Below are 21,378 nucleotides of genomic sequence, written 5' to 3'. Positions count from 1 at the left end.
TTTATATGCCCGTACTCCTTCAATCATTCAACCTCCAGCTGCATACCCCCTCTAGCACCAGGGTCAGCACACTCTCAAATGTTGTTTTTTTGCTATAAGCCTGCATTTATTAAACATAAGAATGAGTGAGTGGGAAGTGACAAAGAGCTCTTATAGGACCAGGGCACAAATAATTATATAATTTTTGCTCTTTATTTAGCCATCTTACATATAAAACCATATTTGTTCAACAGAAATTGTGAATAACTCACCACAGGTTAATGAGAAGGGTGTGCTTGAAAGGATGCACATAACTCTGAAATGTTCGGTTGTATTGGAGAGAGTCTGTCTTAAATCATTTTCCACCCAGTTTGAGCCTGTATTTCGTTTTCATGCTTTTTTTTCAGGCAGGGGATGAAAGGGATAACAGATCCAGTTGTTTGTGTTGTCCGTTTCATAAAAGTAACTGCGTAATTGCGCACCCAGCTCACTCAGGTGCTTCGCTATATCACATTTGACATTGTCCGTAAGCTTGAGTTTATTTGCACTCAAAAATCATACAAATCATACAATGATGGAAAGACCTGTGTGTTGTCCTTGTTAATGCAGACAGAGAAGAGCTCCAACTTCTTAATCATAGCCTCAATTTTGTCCCGCACATTGAATATAGTTGCAGAGAGTCCCTGTAATCCTAGAATCAGATCATTCATGCGAGAAAAAACATCACCCAGATAGGCCAGTTGTATGAGAAACTCGTCCTCATGCAAGCGGTCAGACAAGTTAAAATTATGGTCAATAAAGAAAACTTTAAGCTCGTCTCTCAATTTAAAAAAAATGTGTCAATACTTTGCCCCTTGATAACCAGCGCAGTTCTGTATGTTGTAAAAGCGTTACATGGTCGCTGCCCATATCATTGCATAATGCAAAAAATACACAAGGCCTTGCTTTAACAAAGTGAACCATTTTCTCTGTAGTGTCCACAAATTATTTCAAGCTGTCAGGCATTCCCTTGGCAACAAGAGGCTCTCAGTGGATGCTGCAGTGTACCCAAGTGACGTCGGGAGCAACTGCTTGCACGTGCGTTACCACTCCACTATGTCTCCCTGTCATGGCTTTTGCGCCATCAGTACAGATAGCAACACATCTTGACCACCAAAGTTGATTTGATGTCACAAAGCTGTCCAGTACTTTAAAAAATATCCTCTCCTGTTGTCCTGGTTTCCAGTGTTTTGCAGAAGAGCATGTCTTCCTTAATTGACCCCCCATAAACTAACGAACATTTACCAGGATCTGTGCCAGGCCCGCCAGGTCTGTTGACTCATCCAGCTGTAACGCATAGAATTCACTGGCTTGTATGCGAAGCAGTAATCATCTCCTGCCATGTCACTGATGCATCATGAAACAGTGTTGTTTGATGAAGGCATTGTCTGTCTAGTTTTTTGGGCTTCTTCTCCCAGCATTTTCCCAGCCATATCCACAGCAGCAGCAGAAAGAAATAAGTCCTCCACAATAATCTGGGGCTTGCCTGTCCTAACCACTCGGTAGCTCACCGTATAAGACGCTTCTACCCCTTCTTATTAATGGTATCTGTTGCCTTAATACATGTCTTACTACTCGAAAGTCCTCTTTACTCTTGCTCCAAAAACTCTGGTGGCTTATTTTTCAAATTCTCATGTTTCGTTTCTAAATGTCTGCGCAAGAGTGAAGGTTTCCTGCGAGAGAGTAACGGTTAATGTGATTGGAGTTTAATTATTTGACTAGGCTACCTGTATTTGACATTGTGTTGTTATTTTGCTTAACACTGATGGTTTAATAAAATTTTGGGCAGTGAAACGAGGCTACTCAGGCAAGAAAAAACCTCACCCAAATGAATAGCCCCGTTGGATGGTATGGTTTGACAACCATCTAGTGGACGGAATTGCAAAATCTCCACCTGAGACCTGGATGGAGTCTGGGGACAAAGTGAGGGAAATTATCTCTGAGAAATTGAAGATAAACCACAGGAAGATTGAGGTGGCGCGTGTTCACAGGACTGTAAAACCCACCACCGGCCCAGGTGATAGGCCCAGGCTGATAGTGGTCAAGTTCCTGAGGTTCAAGGACAAGGTAGCTGTTCTGGAAAGAGCCAAGAACTTGAGAGGAACGTATATCTTCCCCAACGAGGACTATCCTGAAGCTATGCGCCGGAGGAGGACAGAACTGATCCCAGCCGTGAAAGCTGCCAGAGGGGGTGGGGACATTGCTTACATCCGCTATGACAGGCTCATTGTCCACCCTCCCTCGCAGAAGCCTGGAAGGGATGAGAGAGCCAAGCCTATAGGTTCGTAGCTTCAACCCTGCAGCACACGCACACCAATTGATTAATGGACTGCTGAATGTATGTTTTTTTCTCTAGCTTTTTTGCTCTTTTCAGTATTATGTCTTTCTCTGATAAGCTACCCAGGACATGGCAGAAAATAGCACATATTAATATATGTAGCCTAAGAAATAAGGTTAATGAAATCAATATCTTGCTAACGTTCATATATTAGCCATTTCTGAAACTCGCTTAGATAATTCATTTGATGATACATCAGTAGCAATACAAGGATATAACATCTATAGAAGACACAGAAATGCTTAATGGGGAGGTGTTGCTTTATATATTCAGAGCCATATCCCTGTAATGCTTAGAGTAGATCTTATTATGTCAAGTGTTATTGAAGTGTTGTGGTTGCAGGTTCACTTGGCACATCTAAAGCCTTTTCTTTTGGGGTGTTGATATAGTCCACCAAGTGCTAACAATCAGTATCTAAATAATATGTGTGAAATGCTTGACAGTGTATGTGATGTAAACAGAGAGGTCCACTTTCTTGGGGAACTGAATATTGACTTGTTTTCATCAAGCTGTCCTCTCTTGAGGAAGCTTCTTACTGTAAGCAGTGCCTGTAATCTGGTTCAGGTTATTAACCAACCTACCAGGGAGTTAGCAAACACTACAGGAACAAGACCATCCACATGTATCGATCACATTTGTACTAATGCTGGAGAACTTTGTTCTAAAGCTGTATCTGTACCCATTGGATGCAGTGATCACAATATTGTGGCCATATCCAGGAAAGCCAAAGTTCCAACAACTGGGCCTAAAATAGTGTATAAGAGATAATACAAAAGCTGTGACTCTTATGTGGATGATGTTACAAATATTTGTTGGTCTGATGTGATTAAGGAGGAGCATCCAGACGCTGCACTTGATGAATATATTAAATTGCTTCTTCCAATTATTGATCAACATGCACCTGTTAACAAACTGACTGTTAGAACTGTTAAGGCTCCATGGATTGATGAGGAATTGAAAAACTGTATGGCTGAAAGAGATGGGGCAAAAGAAGTGGCTAATAAGTCTGGCTGCACAGCTGACTGGCTTACTTACTGCAAATTGAGAAATGATGTGACTAAACTCAACAAATAGAAGAATAAACTTTATTATGAAGTTCAGACCAATGATATATAGAATAATGGGGAAAAAACTTGAGTACTTTAAATGAAATTATGGGCAGAAAGTCTAATTAAATTCCATCTTTCATCAAATCAGATGGCTTATTCATCACAAAACCATTTGATGTTGGCAATTATTTGAATGATTATTTCATTGGCAAAGTGGGCGAACTTAGGCAGGAAATGCCAACAACGAACAGTGAGCAATTGTATTCATGCGTAACAAAAACAAGTAATGAAAGAAAAGCATTGCAAGTTGGAATTTTATAAAGTTCATGTTGGAGAGGTGGAAAAATTATTGTTATCGATCAATAATGACAAACCTCCTGGCATTGAAAACTTAGATGGGAAGCTACTGAGGATGGTAGCTGACTCTATAGCCACTCCTATTTGTCATATTTTTAATCTGAGCCTAGAGCTATCTATCTAATAGAACTGAAAGGGTTTTCTTTAATGGAAGCTTCTCTAATGTCAAACATGTAAAGTGTGGTGTATCGCAGGGCGGCTCTCTAGGCTCTCTACAATTTTCTATTTTTTTACCAGAAACCTGCCACTGGCATTTAACAAAGCATGTGTTTCCATGTATGCTGATGATTCAACCATATACGCATCAGCAACCACAGCTAATGAAGTCACTGAAACCCTTATTAACTAAGAGTTGCAGTCTGTTTTGGAATGGGTGGCCAGTAATAAACTGGACCTGAACATCTCTAAATCTAAGAGCATTGTATTTGGTACAAATCCTTCCTTAAGTGCTAGACCTTAGCTGAATCTGGTAATGAATGGCGTGACTGTTGAACAAGTTGAGGAGACTACATTTCTCTGCGTTACCTTAGATTTGTAAACTCTCATGGTCAAAACATATATAGATTCAATGGTTGTAAAGATGGGGAGAGATCTAGCCGTAATAAAGAGATCCTCTGCTTTTTTGACAACATACTCCAAAAACAAGTTCTGCGGGCTCTAGTTTTGTCTAATCTTGATTATTGTCCAGTCGTGTGGTCCAGTGCTGCAAGGAAAAACCTAGTTAAGCTGCAGCTGGCCCAGAACAGAGTGACACATTTTGCTCCTAATTGTAATCAGAGGGCTGAAATAAATACTATGCATGCCAATCTCTCTTGGCTATGAGTTGAGGAGAGACTGACTGCATCACTTCTTTTTATAAGAAACATTAATGTGTTGAAAATCCCCAATTGTTTGCATGGTAAACGTACACACAGCTCTGACACACACACTTATCCCACCAGACATGCCACCAGGGGTCTTTTCACAGTCCCCAAATCCAGAACAATTTCAAGAAAGTGTACAGTATTATATAGAGCCCTTACTGCATGGGACTTCTTCCATCTGATATTGCTCAAATAAACAAAAAACATGGTTTCAAAAAACAGATAAAGCAACACCTCGCGGCACAACTCCTCTCCCCTATTTGACCTAGAAAGTTTGTGTGTATGCATTGATATGTAGGCTACGTGTGCCTTTAAAAATAAATGATGTAGTTCTGTTGTTCTGTTGTTCTTGTCTATTGCAGTTCTATATTATGTCATGTATTATGTTTTGTGTGGACCCCAGGAAGAGTAGCTGCTGCAGTTTGGTAATATCTGCTTTAGGGGTTCTTCAAATTGAAACTGTGGGGTAACCCCTATATGTTTTTTGAAGAACCCTTGAAGATGGTTCTTCAAAGAACCCCTTTTAATGGATCCTCAAAGAACTATTTCAATAACCTTTTGGGGTTCATTTTTCAACTACCCCCTCCCTTATTATTGTTATTATTATGAATAATACTCATAACAACAATAACACAACATTTTAGTTGTGAGTGTTTATTATGATGATTCTAGTGGCATAGCAGAATAAAAAAATCGAAATAAGAGCTAAACTCCCAGCAGAGCCCCAAGTCCTATGGGTACATCCTCTGGCGTGTTGATGTTCTCCGTATCCATAGCCAGAATGATATTGCATTACATGGGGATCAAACATGTTTCCTGTTATAGTCATCAGAGGTGTAGGGAGTGTGAATCCAAAACATTTTTAATTATACAGATGAATAACAAAACATGCCCACGACACAAATGATTTTGATAATGGTTTTCATACACATACCGTGTTGTAGTAAAACGCCAAATGGATCTACCTCCTGGTCCTCTTCCCCTGTCTCACCCACCAAGGGTAGAGACAGAGATGACCTCGCCTACATAAATACCAGATTGGGCAAAGCCACCAGAAGACGACTCAAGCCAACCAACTACTGAACCTGACTGGTGTCAGGAAGAATCACCCTCTGCCTCAAGTGACACCTCTGAATGGGAACAGCTGATAGACTCATTGCTGATAGAGTAATAGGCTCTGTCATAACCAGAGGCCCATATATGCACTGTAAGAAAAGTATTTCCTGTTGTAAGATATGTCATCACCCTCTCTGCTCTGAGGCAATGGGAGGAGCAGCGGATCGGGTGCAGAGAATCAAAAGGTATATAAAGAGACATTTGCCATTACTTTGGCGCTGACTTCTTGAATTCTGAATTCATTTAGACAACCATTTGACTTCGGGTAAATTGACACCTGACTCAAATTACTTAAAAGATTCTAACTTGTTGGATCTGAGAAGTAACTCTCCGATATACCGTTTAACTATCGAACAGCTGTTTTGTCGCTTTGCGCCAGGTACGTGGGTGCTGATGCAAATATATCCAGAGAGTTCTCTGTAGCCTCTCGATTGAGCTCAGTATCGCGACCTCGTTGCGGACACAGACTTTTTGGTATTCCATTTGGGGCAGGGAATCACCAGCGGGTTCTCCCATCCGAGCCAAACTTGAATCTCTCAATTTAGTAAAGCACCGACTCCAATTCAACCTCTCAGCCAGTAGAGGGGAGTCGCTACCTATCTAAATTCTTAACAGAACTCTGACCGATTGAAACTCTGCTCCTGATCTCGTGGGTCTCCTCGTAATCTCTCAAAGGTAATTAAATAACTATTATAAGTATTTAAATATAGAGATAAGTGTTATCATTGTACCAGGCATTTTATAAGAGCATTAAGTCATTTGCATGTTTTTGATTAACGCTGTGTGTGACCGAGTAACAAATTGTGTATTTTGAAGTGTGTTTGATTGTAAAAGACAAAAAACAGAGTGTTTTCAAAAATAAACGGTAGCCTCATTTTGTCTCGAGTAAAAGGTTCTCTCAAAGACAGTTAACGGCACGGGAGATAACAACTCTGACACTCCCCGCTACCGGGGCACTGGAAACGGAGATCAATGCTCTATGACAGAATGAGTTACCATTAAAAGACAAGGAGGAAGGTGTGTCCAGTAGTGATTCATTTAATTGTCTTATCGATCTATCTAAGTTTTCTTTTCCAAGCGATACATAGCCGACGGGCAGAGTAGTGAGACTAAGTTGACAAAAGGTCTTCATACTTTAAACTAGATACATCACATAGGGGAAATACTCAACCACAGGGAAATCATATAGAGGAGACTGGTAGGACTAGTGCTTAATAACAACTCAAGGACCAATTAGTGGTGAAGCAAAGAGTCTAGAGGATAAAGGTGAGGTTCACATATCCTAGCTAGAGCTAGACCGTTGAGAGTGACAAGGCAAAAGACCTCTCTACGCGGACAACGCTTCGATATAGAAAGAGAGGCAGGGCTACGCGAGCGGTCCTGGTTATACCGAGATAACCTGAAGTATCTATAGTGCCCTGTCCAATCCAGGGAACGGGACGCTAACCATCTCTATAGCACCCCGCTGCCGGCCAAGGGGCGGGGCTGAAGGTTTCGTATCGCGACAGTGTCCATAATGTAGAGAGGCCTATGGGATATTCATTGAAGAGGTAAGGGAGGAGGATGGTAAATGTGATCTGCATAACATACCAATACCAATTGACATGCATGTGTATGTCTCCTCCTCTGTATACCTGCAACCACAAAAGTGAGCAGTTCAGTCATCTGCACCCAATACAGCTAGCCTTCAACATATTATTATAGCCTACATATTTGTACCTCTTTGTTGATTGATATCCAATGAATTGTGTATATTTTCTGTTTAGAAAGATTTGCACAAATATGAAAAAATAGATGCTATCATCATAAAACAATATACATTTCGATCATACAAGGGACAAACCTTACCCTAAATTGAGGAGGTCTTTAAATGTTTCAGTTAAATGCCTGCACCTGCTGTTCTTTCAAATCCAAATATATCAGTTGGGCAGTTAAGTTCCTGCAAGAACCCCCACCAACTAAGGGTGTTCCTTGAGGAACCCCACCTCCTATGAGGTTCTTGAAATAAACTTTTGGGGGCAATTTTCAGTGCCAAGAACTTTCAGGATCTTAGAAGAACCCTTGTTGAACCCCTCATTTTTTAGAGTGTACAGTACACTCCTTTATTTTGTGTTGTCCTAGGCTACCTGGCTAAAATGCTTGCCTTCTATATCTAGGTACGTATTCAAACTTCCATCCTCTCAGGCCAGGGGCACAACAATGTATGAATTAATGGTTGGATCAGAATCGCGTTATAATCATTAGCCAGTACGGAGAATTAAGTAAAACGAAGGACAGCAACACAACGAGATGCAACAATTCAAGTCGTTTCGGTCAATGATGTATACTCAATGCGATTTGATAGGAGAGACGCCAAATCCAAGCTGGCTTTCCTTGACACTTTTTTTTGGGTGCGCCAGTACCATTCATATTTGAGCTTGCTCAGTTTAGCTTAAAGCTGATTGGCTATTGTTTTATACTTTTTTGTCAAGGGAGGGCAAATGGTCTATGGCTTCTCTCGTAATAAATGCTATGGGCGGCAACAATGTCATACTCATTTGGACCAGACAGCCTCAGATAATTGGCCTACACGTAGAGAGACAGAGGGGAGCAGTTTCGCACACTCTGATGTTTTCTCCTGTGAGATACATTCAGCCTCTTGCGAATTGAAGGACAATTATGAAACACAGAGAGATGAATGATGAATGATTGTATGTTTTCATAAAATGTTTCTTGGTACATTTTTGGGGGAAGCCTGACATCCCTTCCCAAGCCACTGGTTGTATTACTTCTGTAGTCCAAGTTTACACCCCAAATGGCACCCTATTATCTAAAGTACTGCACTATATGAGTCATTTTACCAAAGTGGTTCAAATTGTGTTTTGGAAAAAAATGAATGTTGTGTTCTATTTTTACCAAACTTTCAGCACGTCCTACAACATATGTCAGATAGACATACTGTATCTACTACTCACACACTTTCTTTGTATTGCATATTTTTTTTTATATTTTACTGAATTCCTTACCAGGCACAAAATGTGTCTCTACCAAAAAAATTGTCAAAGAAGTTGCAGTAAAGGGTGAAGCATGTACATATATAAATAAGCATGTACATATATAAATAAGCATGCACATATATAAATAAGCATGTACATATATAAATAAGCATGCACATATATAAATAAGCATGTACATATATAAATAAGCATGTACATATATAAATAAGCATGCACATATATAAATAAGCATGTACATATATAAATAAGCATGTACATATATAAATAAGCATGCACATATATAAATAAGCATGTACATACTTATATTACAAATTAATTTGGGACATTTTATCTGCTTTCAAAATGTACAAAAAACATAATTTAAAAACATGATTTCTTTCCCTGATTATCAAAACCTTTAAACTGAATTTAGAGAAATATAATCTCTATTGTTCTCTGTAAAATGTTCAATGTTGATTGTATGATTCTGAAATGTATTGATTGATGTAATTTCTTATGTATGTTATAAATTATGTTGTTTGTTAGATGTTTAAATTGTCTCTTTTCCTATCTTTGTTTTGGCAAAATAAGAGGAGTTTCCGTAGTGACCTGGTATGCTGTACACATTGTGAACTTAGTTGCTGACTTAATTGATACCATAACTAATGTGGCACATGTGATTGACATACTATCACAATCAATAGGATCCAAAATATAAACACTTATCTATGTGTTTAATGTAGATTATCATATCAGATGTTTTTTCATTTCAATAAATGTAAAGAAAGTTAATTAACAATCAAGTGTCAATAGCAAAACAAAGCAAATTGTTTTGGTTGTGACTGTTTTGTGTTGGACTTTAGACTTATTTTGGTCTTTAACGAATCCCCATAGCTAGCATATGGCTAGCTATCTATCCTGTCCCACAACCATTATTTTCACATTTTCTGAAATATATGTTTAGTATTGAATAGGGCTGTTACGGTGAATGTATTAATGCCACACTGGCGATCATGAGTCATGACGGCAGTCAAATTTCACGTGACCATTAGCTGAAGGTAAGGTGACACAGTGTGTGGCAATGCAATGGATTATAATGATTTCTTACAAATCTCAACATAAATAATTTGAGTCTAACAAATACAATTTAAAAAAATCCCAACTGAGCTTCATTAGCTGGAATATAAAAGTGCTGAACCAACCTTTAGGACGTTATTTTAAGATGTTACTGCTACAATTCAACACGAGCACGTCATAGTCAGTAAATGGTGGATGAATGACTGACTGCTGTGTACTCTCTGTTTACTGGCCAATAATATCCTGTGCTCTTCTTTAAAAGGCTGGGTAGGTTTTGTGGGACTTCATTTCTGCGGAGGTCATGATGAAGGGAGTCTCTGTAGGAGTCGGCCTCCTTGGGCTGCTGCTGGCCTGCGTTACCACAGCACCAACCGATAAGGTAGGGTCACACACAGGTAACAGTGGGGAAGGTACTCTACCGAGCAGTTTATTTTTAAAATTTTATTTCACCTTTATTTAACCAGGTAGGCAAGTTGAAAACAACATATACGATGTGAGCTAATGAGGTAAAGGCAAAAAAAGGCCATGGTGGCAAAGTAAATACAATATAGCAAGTAAAACACTGGAATGGTAGATTTGCAGTGGAAGAATGTGCAAAGTAGAAATAAAAATAATGGGGTGCAAAGGAGCAAAATAAATAAATAAATAAAATAAATACAGTAGGGAAAGAGGTAGTTGTTTGGGCTAAATTATAGGTGGGCTATGTACAGGTGCAGTAATCTGTGAGCTGCTCTGACAGTTGGTGCTTAAAGCTAGTGAGGGAGATGAGTGTTTCCAGTTTCAGAGATTTTTGTAGTTCGTTTCAGTTAAGAGCATTGGGCCAGTAACCCAAACTTTGCTGGTTCGAATCCCTGAGCCGACTAGATGAACAATTTGTCGACGTGCCCTTGAGCAAGGCACTTAACCCTAATTGCTCTTGTAAGTCGCTCTGGATAAGAGCATCTGCTAAATGACTAAAATGTCAATGTAATATTGTTTTCGATTGTGTGGATTTGCCTGCATGTAAATGTGACCGTGTATGTTTGATTAGTTACATCAGCTCAGATGTGTCTTTTGATCGCAGCTTTGGGTGCACAGAAAGCACAAAATAGATCAGTTCAAGATACCTCATGTTGAAGGGGTCAGATTGAGCGAGACAGTTAGACTAAGTGAAGTCTATAGCTGTCCTGGTTGCTCTGCTACTTTACCCTTTCCAGTCCCTTGAAAAGACTGTGCGCCATGTCTCCTAGCTAGACAAACAAATGCCTGGGGTGAAAGAACGACTGGTCAATGCTTTTTCTCATTTGAGAGTATGTGGGCGTGTAGAGGGCAGTCAAACAAAAAGTAGGTGTAGTCAGTGCGAAACCAATCAGGTTTCAGATAACCTAATCTTGAGTTCTGCTGGTTATTATGTATTTGTAAATGGTGGGATTGCTCATCAACTAGCTCGCACAGTCTCATTTCAGAATTAGACGTTCAGACATGCTTCTCAAACGTCAAATTACGAAGTTGTTGCAAACGTCACATTTCGAAGTGTTTAAGTGTAAGCATTAACTCATGATTTCTCAGGTTAGGGTTAAGGTTTGGGATAGGCAAAAAAAAAAAAATATATATATATATATATATATCACTGGATTGGAAATTGCAACCTTTATAATCAGAGGCAGATGCTTACGCCTATTCGCTATCCCTGTCCACAACGCCCTATTAAAACCAAAACCTATTTGAAGGTAAGAGGTCTGGAAAGACAGAGGTTAGTTGGATGGCAGACTGTACAGGGCCCATCACCTGCTCCCTTGTTTACATACTGTAGATCCAGAACACTCTGAAAACACTCCACATGGCCGGCATAGCTGAACCTACTTGTATGATCACAGTGACAACAGCCAGGTCACCCGTGATACAAGTCAGTATTTGACGTCCATCAATGTCTGAGGACATCAGGTGATGATTTGGAAACCGACCACTAGGGGAAACAGTGCTCACTGTTGAGACTCATACATGCCCACATACTCTTAAATGAGAAAAAGCATTGACCAGTCGTTCTTTCACCCCAGGCGTTTGTTTGTCTAGATAGGACAACAGTGCCCACTGTTGCCCCTAGTATGTTCTGGATCTACAGTATGTAAACAACAGAGCAGGTGATGGGCACTGTCTGCCATCCAACTAACCTCTGTCTTTCCAGACTCACATACCATCCCCCACCCCACACACACACGCCACGCCCATCCCCCTTCGCCCCTGACCCTCATGGACGATCCCTAGGTCACTTAGGGCCTGTGACAGCTAGGGAGAGAGAGTATTGACCAGGGTGGGGGGTGAAAAGGAAAGTAAATAGGGAGAGTAAAGGGTAGAGAAAGATTGAGTGATAAAGTAAGGAGAGAGCGAGAGAGAGGTGGAGTGGGCCCACTGAAGGCTGGGAGCTGGGGCGGTGGAGGAAGAAGGGGAGGGGAGTAATTATCCGAGTGGGGGGGGTCAGGGGCTGAATAGTGGAAGTGGAGAGTGACAGGGCCGCCGATAAGCCCTTGTTCACACAGACAGAAAGAGTACAAGGAGAGAGAAGGGGACGGAGAGAGAAACACTGGCATCCCTTACTGAGGAGGTGGGAATAATGTTAAAAGGAATGAAAGGCATGAGAGTAAACAAAGAAAGGAATGAAGGGGGAGACCCTTTTTATAGACCACCATGGCTGGACATACAGTACTAGTACTGTTACGCCAGCCACACACACACACACACACACACACTTAATGCATATGGAGTGGGATGGCATTGTGAATCAAGGGACGTTTAATCAATTTCAGAGCTCAATCAATATGAATCCCATGTGACAGTGTTCTCCTCTGCTGCACTCGTCTCACCTTCCCCATGTTGACCCTAAGATATGTCCTCACCAAAGATCCTCTAACACAAGAAATCCAGTCACTGTCTACATAGTTGTGTTTACAGGGTATATTTAGTACGTAATACCCTCTCTGTGTGTGTAAGTGCAAGCTTATTTCTGGCTCCTCACTGTAATATTCATATGTGTAATTGGGTGCATTTTACCGCCATATCATACTGTGCTATGATTGTTTAAGACCACCCAAATGGTTAGGTCATGGGCAGTTTGATCCTGGTTGGCGATACGTGAACATGCCAGTTATAGCTAGCTAATAAAGAGCTATGTTAAGCAATATCCTGTAGTTCTGCATTTTATTATTTTGTACAAAGTGTGCAAAACAAGACATGGGGTCAGAGTAAAAGGTTCAAAAGATGGATTTTTGTGGAGTTCCTTCACCTCGAATGGACTGGGAGTCTACAAACTTACCCGATGCATGGCGTAAGTACAAACAGCATGTGGAGCAAATGTTCACGGGTCCTCTGAAGGACAGAGGAGAAGAGGAAAAATGCAGCTACCTGCTCCTCTGGATCAGTGAAAAAGGGAGAGATATTTACAACACATGGACACTTACCGAGGCTGAATCAAAGGTACTGACAATATACTACGATCGTTTTGAAGAATATGTTGCGCCGAAGACCAATACGATTTTAGCTAGGTATAAATTCCATGAGAAAGTACAGGGAGCTAGCGAGCCTTTTGAACAGTTTGTGACAGAGCTGCGTCTGCTTGTGAAAGACTGTGATTATGCAAGCAAGGATGAGATGGTCAGGGACCGTATTGTATTTGGAATACACTCACCGCAAGTGAGAGAGAAACTTTTGAATGTTGGGTCTAAGGTAACGCTGGATAAAGCTATCGACATAGCCAGATCTCACGAGCTAGCACAGGCTCAGATGAAAACCATTTTGCGCGGCAGCACGAGCACATCACGCAGACATCAAAGCACACCTCCCGTACAGAGCGACACAGACTCAAAACGCCCCAAAACATGTGGATATTGTGGATACAAAGTGCATGGCGATCAAGGAAATTGCCCAGCTAAAGGGAAACCGTGTACTACATGTGGAAAATGGAACCACTTTGCAAAAGTGTACAGAGCTTACCGTGGAAAAACAGTACACACAGTGAGTGAAGATGAAATGTCAATCAAAGAGTCAAAACACTGATGAACTGTTTATTGATTCAGTGACACAGAAAAGTCCAATATCAGAGACAGAGCAAGCCTTTGCTAACATTGAGATAGGAACACAAGGCACAGAGCTAAAGTTCAAACTAGACACTGGTGCACAAGTAAACATGATTCCTCTGAATAAGTACCGCAGCTTGACCTCTGAATGCGAGCTACAGCCCACCACACGCAGATTGACTGGTTATGGCGGTGAACAGCTCCCAGTAAAAGGCGCGTGCACTTTCAAATGCAAATACAAGGAAAGTGACATGATATTGGGCTTTTATGTTGTTGACACTAGAGCACCTGCAGTGCTAGGCCTTAAAGCATGTTTAGACATGGACCTCATCAAGCTAGTTTTATCAGTGACAGCACCAGTACAGACAGACAATGTACTGGAGGAGTTTGCTGATATTTTTAACGGAATAGGATTATTCCCAGGAGAAGATACCATTCACCTTGACCCAGGCACAACCCCTGTGGTCTACCCACCGAGAAAGATTCCCCTTGCTCTCCGTGACCGTCTGAAGAAAGAGTTGGAGAGCATGGAGCAATCTGACATAGTCACCAAGGTTACAGAACCGACTGGGTGAACGCGTTAGTGGTGGTGGAGAAACCACGCACAGGCAAGCTCCGAGTATGTCTCGACCCAAGAGACTTGAACAAGGCTATCAAATGCCCCCATTTACCCTTTACTGAAGCTAGATGGCATCACACACAAGCTAGCGGGAGCACACTACTTCAGTGCCATGGACGCTAGATCAGGCTACTGGGCTATCAAGCTCACAGAAGAGTCATCTAAGCTCACAACATTCAACACACCGTTTGGACGCTACAGGTTCCGTCGCCTGCCTTTTGGGATTATCTCAGCCCAAGACGAGTTTCAGCGAAAGATCGATGAAGTGTATGAAGGCCTCGACAGAGTTGTGACAATTGTGGACGACATTCTTGTCTATGGTCTAACCAAAGAGGAGCACGACCGAAACCTCCACGCGATGCTGCAAAGGTCCCGCGAGAGAGGAGTCCGGCTCAACCCCGAGAAGAGCACAGTCACAGTGGACAGTGGACTCGTCAAAGTATGGACTAGGTGCAGTGCTACTGCAAGAAGGAAAGCCCATCGGCTACGCTTCCAAATCTCTCACAGACTGTGAAATCAACTACGCTCAAATCGAAAAGGAGCTCTACGCCATTCTGTTCAGATGTAAACGTTTCCATCAGTACATACAGTGGGGCAAAAAAGTATTTAGTCAGCCACCAATTGTGCAAGTTCTCCCACTTAAAAAGATGAGAGAGGCCTGTAATTCATCATAGGTACACTTCAACTATGACAGACAGAATTAGAAAAAAAAAATGCATAAAATCATATTGTAGGATTTTTTATGAATTTATTTGCAAATTATGGTGGGAAATAAGTATTTTGTTACCTAAAAACAAGCAAGATTTCTGGCTCTCACAGACCTGTAACATCTTCTTTAAGCGGCTCCTCTGTCACCACTCGTTCGTTACCTGTATTAATTGCACCTGTTTAAACTTGTTATCAGTATAAAAGACACCTGTCCACAACCTCAAACAGTCACACTCCAAACTCCACTATGGCCAAGACCAAAGAGCTGTCAAAGGACACCAGAAACAAAATTGTAGACCTGCACCAGGCTGGAAAGACAATAGGTAAGCAGCTTGGTTTGAAGAAATCAACTGTGGGAGCAATTATTAGGAAATGGAAGACATACAAGACCACTGATAATCTCCCTCGATCTGGGGCCCCACGCAAGATCTCACCCCATGGGGTCAAAATGATCACAAGAGGGGGTGAGCAAAAATCCCAGAACCACACGGGGAGACCTAGTGAATGACCTGCAGAGAGCTGGGACCAAAGTAACAAAGCCTACCATCAGTAACACACTATGCCGCCAGGGACTCAAATCCTGCAGTGCCAGACGTGTCCCCCTGCTTAAGCCAGTATATGTCCAGGCCCATCTGAAGTTTGCTAGAGAGCATTTGAATGATCCAGAAGAAGATTGGGAGAATGTCATATGGTCAGATGAAACCAAAATAGAACTTTGGTAAAAACTCAACTCATCGTGTTTGGAGGCCAAAGAATGCTGAGTTGCATCCAAAGAACACCATACCTACTGTGAAGCATGGGGTGGAAACATCATGCTTTGGGGCTGTTTTTCTGCAAAGAAACCAGGACGACTGATCCGTGTAAAGGAAAGAATGAATGGGGCCATGTATCGTGAGATTTTGAGTGAAAACCTCCTTCCATCAGCAAGGGCATTGAAGATTAAACGTGGCTGGGTCTTTCAGCATGACAATGATCCCAAACACACCGCCCGGGCAACGAAGGAGTGGCTTCGTAAGAAGCATTTCAAGGTCCTGGAGTGGCTTAGCCAGTCTCCAGATCTCAACCCCATAGAAAATCTTTGAAGGGAAAAGAAAGTCCGCGTTGCCCAGCAACAGCCCCAAAACATCACTGCTCTAGAGGAGATCTGCATGGAGGATGGGCCAAAATACCAGCAACAGTGTGTGAAAAACTTGTGAAGACTTACAGAAAACGTTTGACCTCTGTCATTGCCAACAAAGGGTATATAACAAAGTATTGAGATAAACTTTTGTTATTGACCAAATACTTATTTTCCACCATCATTTGCAAATAAATTCATAAAAAATCCTACAATGTGATTTTCAGGATTTTTTTTCTCATTTTGTCTGTCATAGTTTAAGTGTACCGGTGATGACAATTACAGGCCTCTCTCATCTTTTTAAGTGGAACTTGCACAATTGGTGGCTGACTAAGTACTTTTTTGCCCCACTGTATATGGACGACAAGTCATTCCGACCACAAGCCCCTTGAGTCAATTCGTGAGGAAACCACTAGCCGCAGCCCCGCCAAGGCTACAGAGAATGATCCTTCAACTACAAAAATACGACTTCACAATCACTCACCGTCCAAGCAAAGACATCCCTGTCGCAGACATACTCTCCAGGAAGTTTCTTACCTATAAGGACAGCAGCCTCAGTGAAGGCATGGACATGCAATTGCACACTGTGTACAGCAACTTACCAGTTAGTGACACAAAACTGAAGGAGATCCAAGCAGAAACAGAAAAGGACTCACAACTCACAAAGCTGAGGAAAGTCATACAGGAAGGATGGCCTGAGCAGAGGAGAAAATGCCCACACAGCGTCTCAGAATTCTGGAACCATTGTGATGAACTATCACAGATCAACGGAATAATTTTCAAAGGAGAGAATATCATTATTCCTTCCAGTCTCAGAGAGAGATTTTGACAAAGATATTTTGACAAAGATCCATGCTGGACACATAGGCATGGAAAAATGCAAACAGAGAGCACGGGTCATTTTGTTTTGGCCCGGAATGTGCAAACAAATAGAGGACAATGTTGGTTAATGCGCCATATGTCTTGAACGACGCCCCTCAAACACCAAAGAGCCAATGTTACCTCACTGTTTCCCAGACCGACCTTGGCAGGTCGTGGCAACCGATCTGTTCACCTGGAACAATGAGGAATACATCGTAACAGTGGACTACTACAGCAGATACTTCAAACTCGACAAGCTTCACAGCACCACTTCTGCAGCTGTGATACACAAGGTGAAAGCAGCCTTTGCCATGCATGGCATTGTAGAGACTTTAATATCTGACAATGGGCCCTGTTACAAATCAAATGAGTTTGAATCCTTCACAAAAGCATGGGAGTTAACAAGCCCACATTACCCTCAAAGTAATGGCCTTGCTGAAAAATCAGTGCAGATTGATAAATCACTCATGGACAAACAAAAGCAGACAAGAGAGACCCCTACCTCAGTCTCCTTGAATACCGCAACACTCCAGTTGACAACTTCAAATCACCAGCCCAGCTATTTATGAGCCGCAGACTTCGCTGATTCCTTCCCAGCACCAACCAGCAGCTGCAACCTGAGGTTGTCAGCTACAAGGAAATGCATGGACAACATGCACAGAGACAACAACAACAAAAGCGATACTGCGACAGGTCAGCTAGACCACTGCCACCACTGATCGACGGAGAGTCAGTTAGAATCCAGGAGCATGGCCTCTGGAAGCCAGCAGTCGTCATCCAGCCAGCTGACACTGAACGTTCATATCACGTCCGCAACGCAGAAGGAGCGGTGTACCGCCGCAATCGTCGTCACCTACTGAACACAAAATAACAACACACTGATGAGATGAACTGTTCCCCTGAAAGAGAACGTGATGGACTCAACACACACACACAGCACAACATACACCATCCTTACTTGCAAACACCACAATAACTGTTGACTGACACAGAAGCATGCTCAGCATCATATCGCACAAGGTCAGGAAGAGAGGTCAAGCCCAGAGCTGTCCTAGACCTGTGAAATGTCAAAGGGTGTAGGCGGATCGCTGCCCTAAAAGCGTTCCAGACTGTAAACTTGTTTTTGAAAGTTCACTTGAAATGCTTTGGTATTGTATTTGTTTGAAATGTTAAGATGTTATTTCTACAGTGAAAGCTGAGTTGCTGAGAATCCCTTGTTTGAAAAGTAACAGTATGTTGGATTATTGTTTCAGAGTCTATGTTGATTCTGCTGGTGTAGTATGCAATATAAATGGTTACTGACCTTGAGTTCAAACTACAGAGCATGTATTCAAAAGAAACGCTTAGAATATGTCAACCTTTCTCTTTTGTTTTAAAAGAAGGGGGATGTAATATTCATATGTGTAAACATTTTACCGCCATATCATATTGTGCTATGATTGGTTAAGACCACCCAAATGGTTAGGTCATGGGCAGTTTGATCCTGGTTGGCGATACGTGAACATGCCAGTTATAGCTAGCTAATAAAGAGCTACGTTAAGGAATAACCTGTAGTAGTGCATTTTATTATTTTGTACAAAGTGTGCAAAACAAGACGCTCACGCGTACACATTCACACGCGAGTGAGTGTACAGATGTAGTCCTTTTTGTTGTGCGTGTCAGTGTCAAGCAGCAGCATGCCAACATATTATAGAGGGTTATCAGTGCTAATTCTACAATGCAATCTCTAAATCCTAAATCAGGACGCAAAAATTATAAATGCAGTCATTAAATGCTAATTTGTAATGGTAATTGGTAAATGTAATGCTTAAATACTACATTGGAATTCCAACTAAGCATTTCGTTTTTTTTTTTTAGAATACTGTGACACACACAAGAAAAAGACTGCATATGTATTCATATGTTGAGAGAGTAAACAGTGTGCCCACTAGGAACAACCTGGTTGAATCAACGTTGTTTCAACGTAGTTTGTCAATGTGTTGTGACATGGAATCTACATGGAAAATACATTGGATTTGAAAAAAAAGTAATCCACGTACACTGTTTTGAGAGGGAAATTTCAACCACAGGATTATGTCATCATGGCAACCAAATTTCAGACCCCCAAAAAATGTTGAATTTGTACCTTTAAAAGAGCGCCAGCTCTTCAACATTCAATCAACTGTCAGAACAAAAACTATAGGCTGGGCAGCACCTCCTACTGGAGAATTTATCTGTATCTACAGCTCTCCTTTGGTCTCCCATCCAGGGTTTTATCCAAGCCCAGCGATGATATTTGTCAATGACTGTTACCAATATTCCATCGTGCGAATAATCGATGAGATATCTCCACTTAACAATGAAACAGATTCACTGGTGCTATTGAAGTCATTCCAAAGGGTAGGTTTAATAGAGACCAGTTAAATGTCACCATACTTTATCACTCATTTAACATCAATGATACAGTGCTGTGAAAAAGTATTTCCCTCTTCCTGATTTCTTATTTTTTCTTCACATTTGTCACACTTAAATGTTTCAGATCAAACAAATTTAAATGTTACACAAAGATAACCAAAATGCCGTTTGAGTGATGATTTTATTTATTAAGGGAAAAAAGCTATCTGAACCTTCATGGCCCTATGTGAAAAAGTAATTGCCCCCTAAACCTAATAACTGGTTGTGCCACCCCCAGCAGCAACAACTGCAATCAAGCATTTGCGATAACTGGCAATGAGTCTTTCACATCGCTGTGGAGGAATTTTGACCCACTCTTTGCAGAATTGTTCTAATTCAGCCACATTGGAGGGTTTTCGAGCATGAACTGCCTTTTTAAGGTCACGCCACAGCATCTCAATTGGATTCAAGTCCGGACTTTGACTAGGCCACTCCAAAACCGTAATTTAGGTTTTTTTAAGCCATTCAGAGGTGGATTTGCTGTTGTGTTTTGGATCATTGTCCTGCTGCAGAACCCAAGTGCGCTTCGGCTTGAGGTCACGAACTGGTGACATTCTCCCTCAGGATTTTTTGGTAGAGAGCAGAATTCATGTTTCCATCAATCACAGCAAGTCATCCACGTCCTGAAGCAGCAACGCAGCCCCAGACCATCACACTACCACCACCATATTTGACTGTTGGTATGATGTTCTTTTTCTGAAATGCTGTGTTACTTTTACACCAGATGTAACGGGATGCACACCTTTCAAAAACTTCAACTTTTGTCTCGTTTGTCCACAGACTATTTCCCCAAAAGTTTTGAGAAAGAGACTGGGCAAAAATGGCATCCATGGCAGAGTTCCAAGGAGAAAACCACTGTTAACCAAAAAGAACATAAAGGCTCGTCTCAACATTGATCATTGATCTGGCCAAGGCTTTCGACTCTGTCAATCACCACATCCTCATCGGCAGACTCAACAGCCTTGGTTTCTCAAATGATTGCCTCGCCTGGTTCACCAACTACTTCTCTGATAGAGTTCAGTGTGTCAAATCTGAGGGTCTGTTGTCCGGACCTCTGGCAGTCTCTATGGGGGTGCCACAGGGTTCAATTCTTGGACCGACTCTCTTCTCTGTATACATCAATGAGGTCGCTCTTGCTGCTGGTGAGTCTCTGATCCACCTCTACGCAGACGACACCATTCTGTATACTTCCGGCCCTTCTTTGGACACTGTGTTAACAACCCTCCAGGCAAGCTTCAATGCCATACAACTCTCCTTCCGTGGCCTCCAACTGCTCTTAAATACAAGTAAAACTAAATGCATGCTCTTCAACCGATCACTACCTGCACCTACCCGCCTGTCCAACATCACTACTCTGGACGGCTCTGACTTAGAATACGTGGACAACTACAAATACTTAGGTGTCTGGTTAGACTGTAAACTCTCCTTCCAGACCCATATCAAACATCTCCAATCCAAAGTTAAATCTAGAATTGGCTTCCTATTTCGCAACAAAGCATCCTTCACTCATGCTGCCAAACATACCCTTGTAAAACTGACCATCCTACCAATCCTCGACTTTGGCGATGTAGTTTACAGAATAGCCTCCAATACCCTACTCAACAAACTGGATGCAGTCTATCACAGTGCAATCCGTTTTGTCACCAAAGCCCCATACACTACCCACCATTGCGACCTGTACGCTCTCGTTGGCTGGCCCTCGCTTCATACTCGTCGCCAAACCCACTGGCTCCATGTCATCTACAAGACCCTGCTGGGTAAAGTCCCCCCTTATCTCAGCTCGCTGGTCACCATGGCA

The 21,378-nt window shown here is 41.8% G+C and overlaps 1 protein-coding gene across 3 annotated transcripts in view; it reads left to right on the top strand.

The window, feature by feature from the left end:
- Nucleotides 1-5,868: 5,868 nt before the first annotated feature.
- LOC110494030 (inter-alpha-trypsin inhibitor heavy chain H3) overlaps nucleotides 5,869-21,378 on the top strand; it is a 40,249-nt gene continuing 24,739 nt past the window's right edge. For all 3 annotated transcript variants that reach the window (XM_021568707.3, XM_021568706.3, XM_021568705.3), the window contains exons 1-2: nucleotides 5,869-6,416; nucleotides 10,056-10,172. In XM_021568707.3, the coding sequence (XP_021424382.2) occupies nucleotides 10,095-10,172 (78 nt within the window). In that variant the 5' untranslated portion in view covers nucleotides 5,869-6,416; nucleotides 10,056-10,094. The remainder of the gene's footprint in view (nucleotides 6,417-10,055; nucleotides 10,173-21,378) is intronic.

The sequence above is a fragment of the Oncorhynchus mykiss genome, chromosome 17 (assembly GCF_057628025.1).
Source record: "Oncorhynchus mykiss isolate SJ-2025 chromosome 17, ASM5762802v1, whole genome shotgun sequence".
Lineage (NCBI taxonomy): Eukaryota > Metazoa > Chordata > Actinopteri > Salmoniformes > Salmonidae > Oncorhynchus > Oncorhynchus mykiss.
The sequence above is the reverse complement of the archived record's forward strand: the minus strand, read 5'-3'. Positions and strand labels throughout refer to the sequence as shown.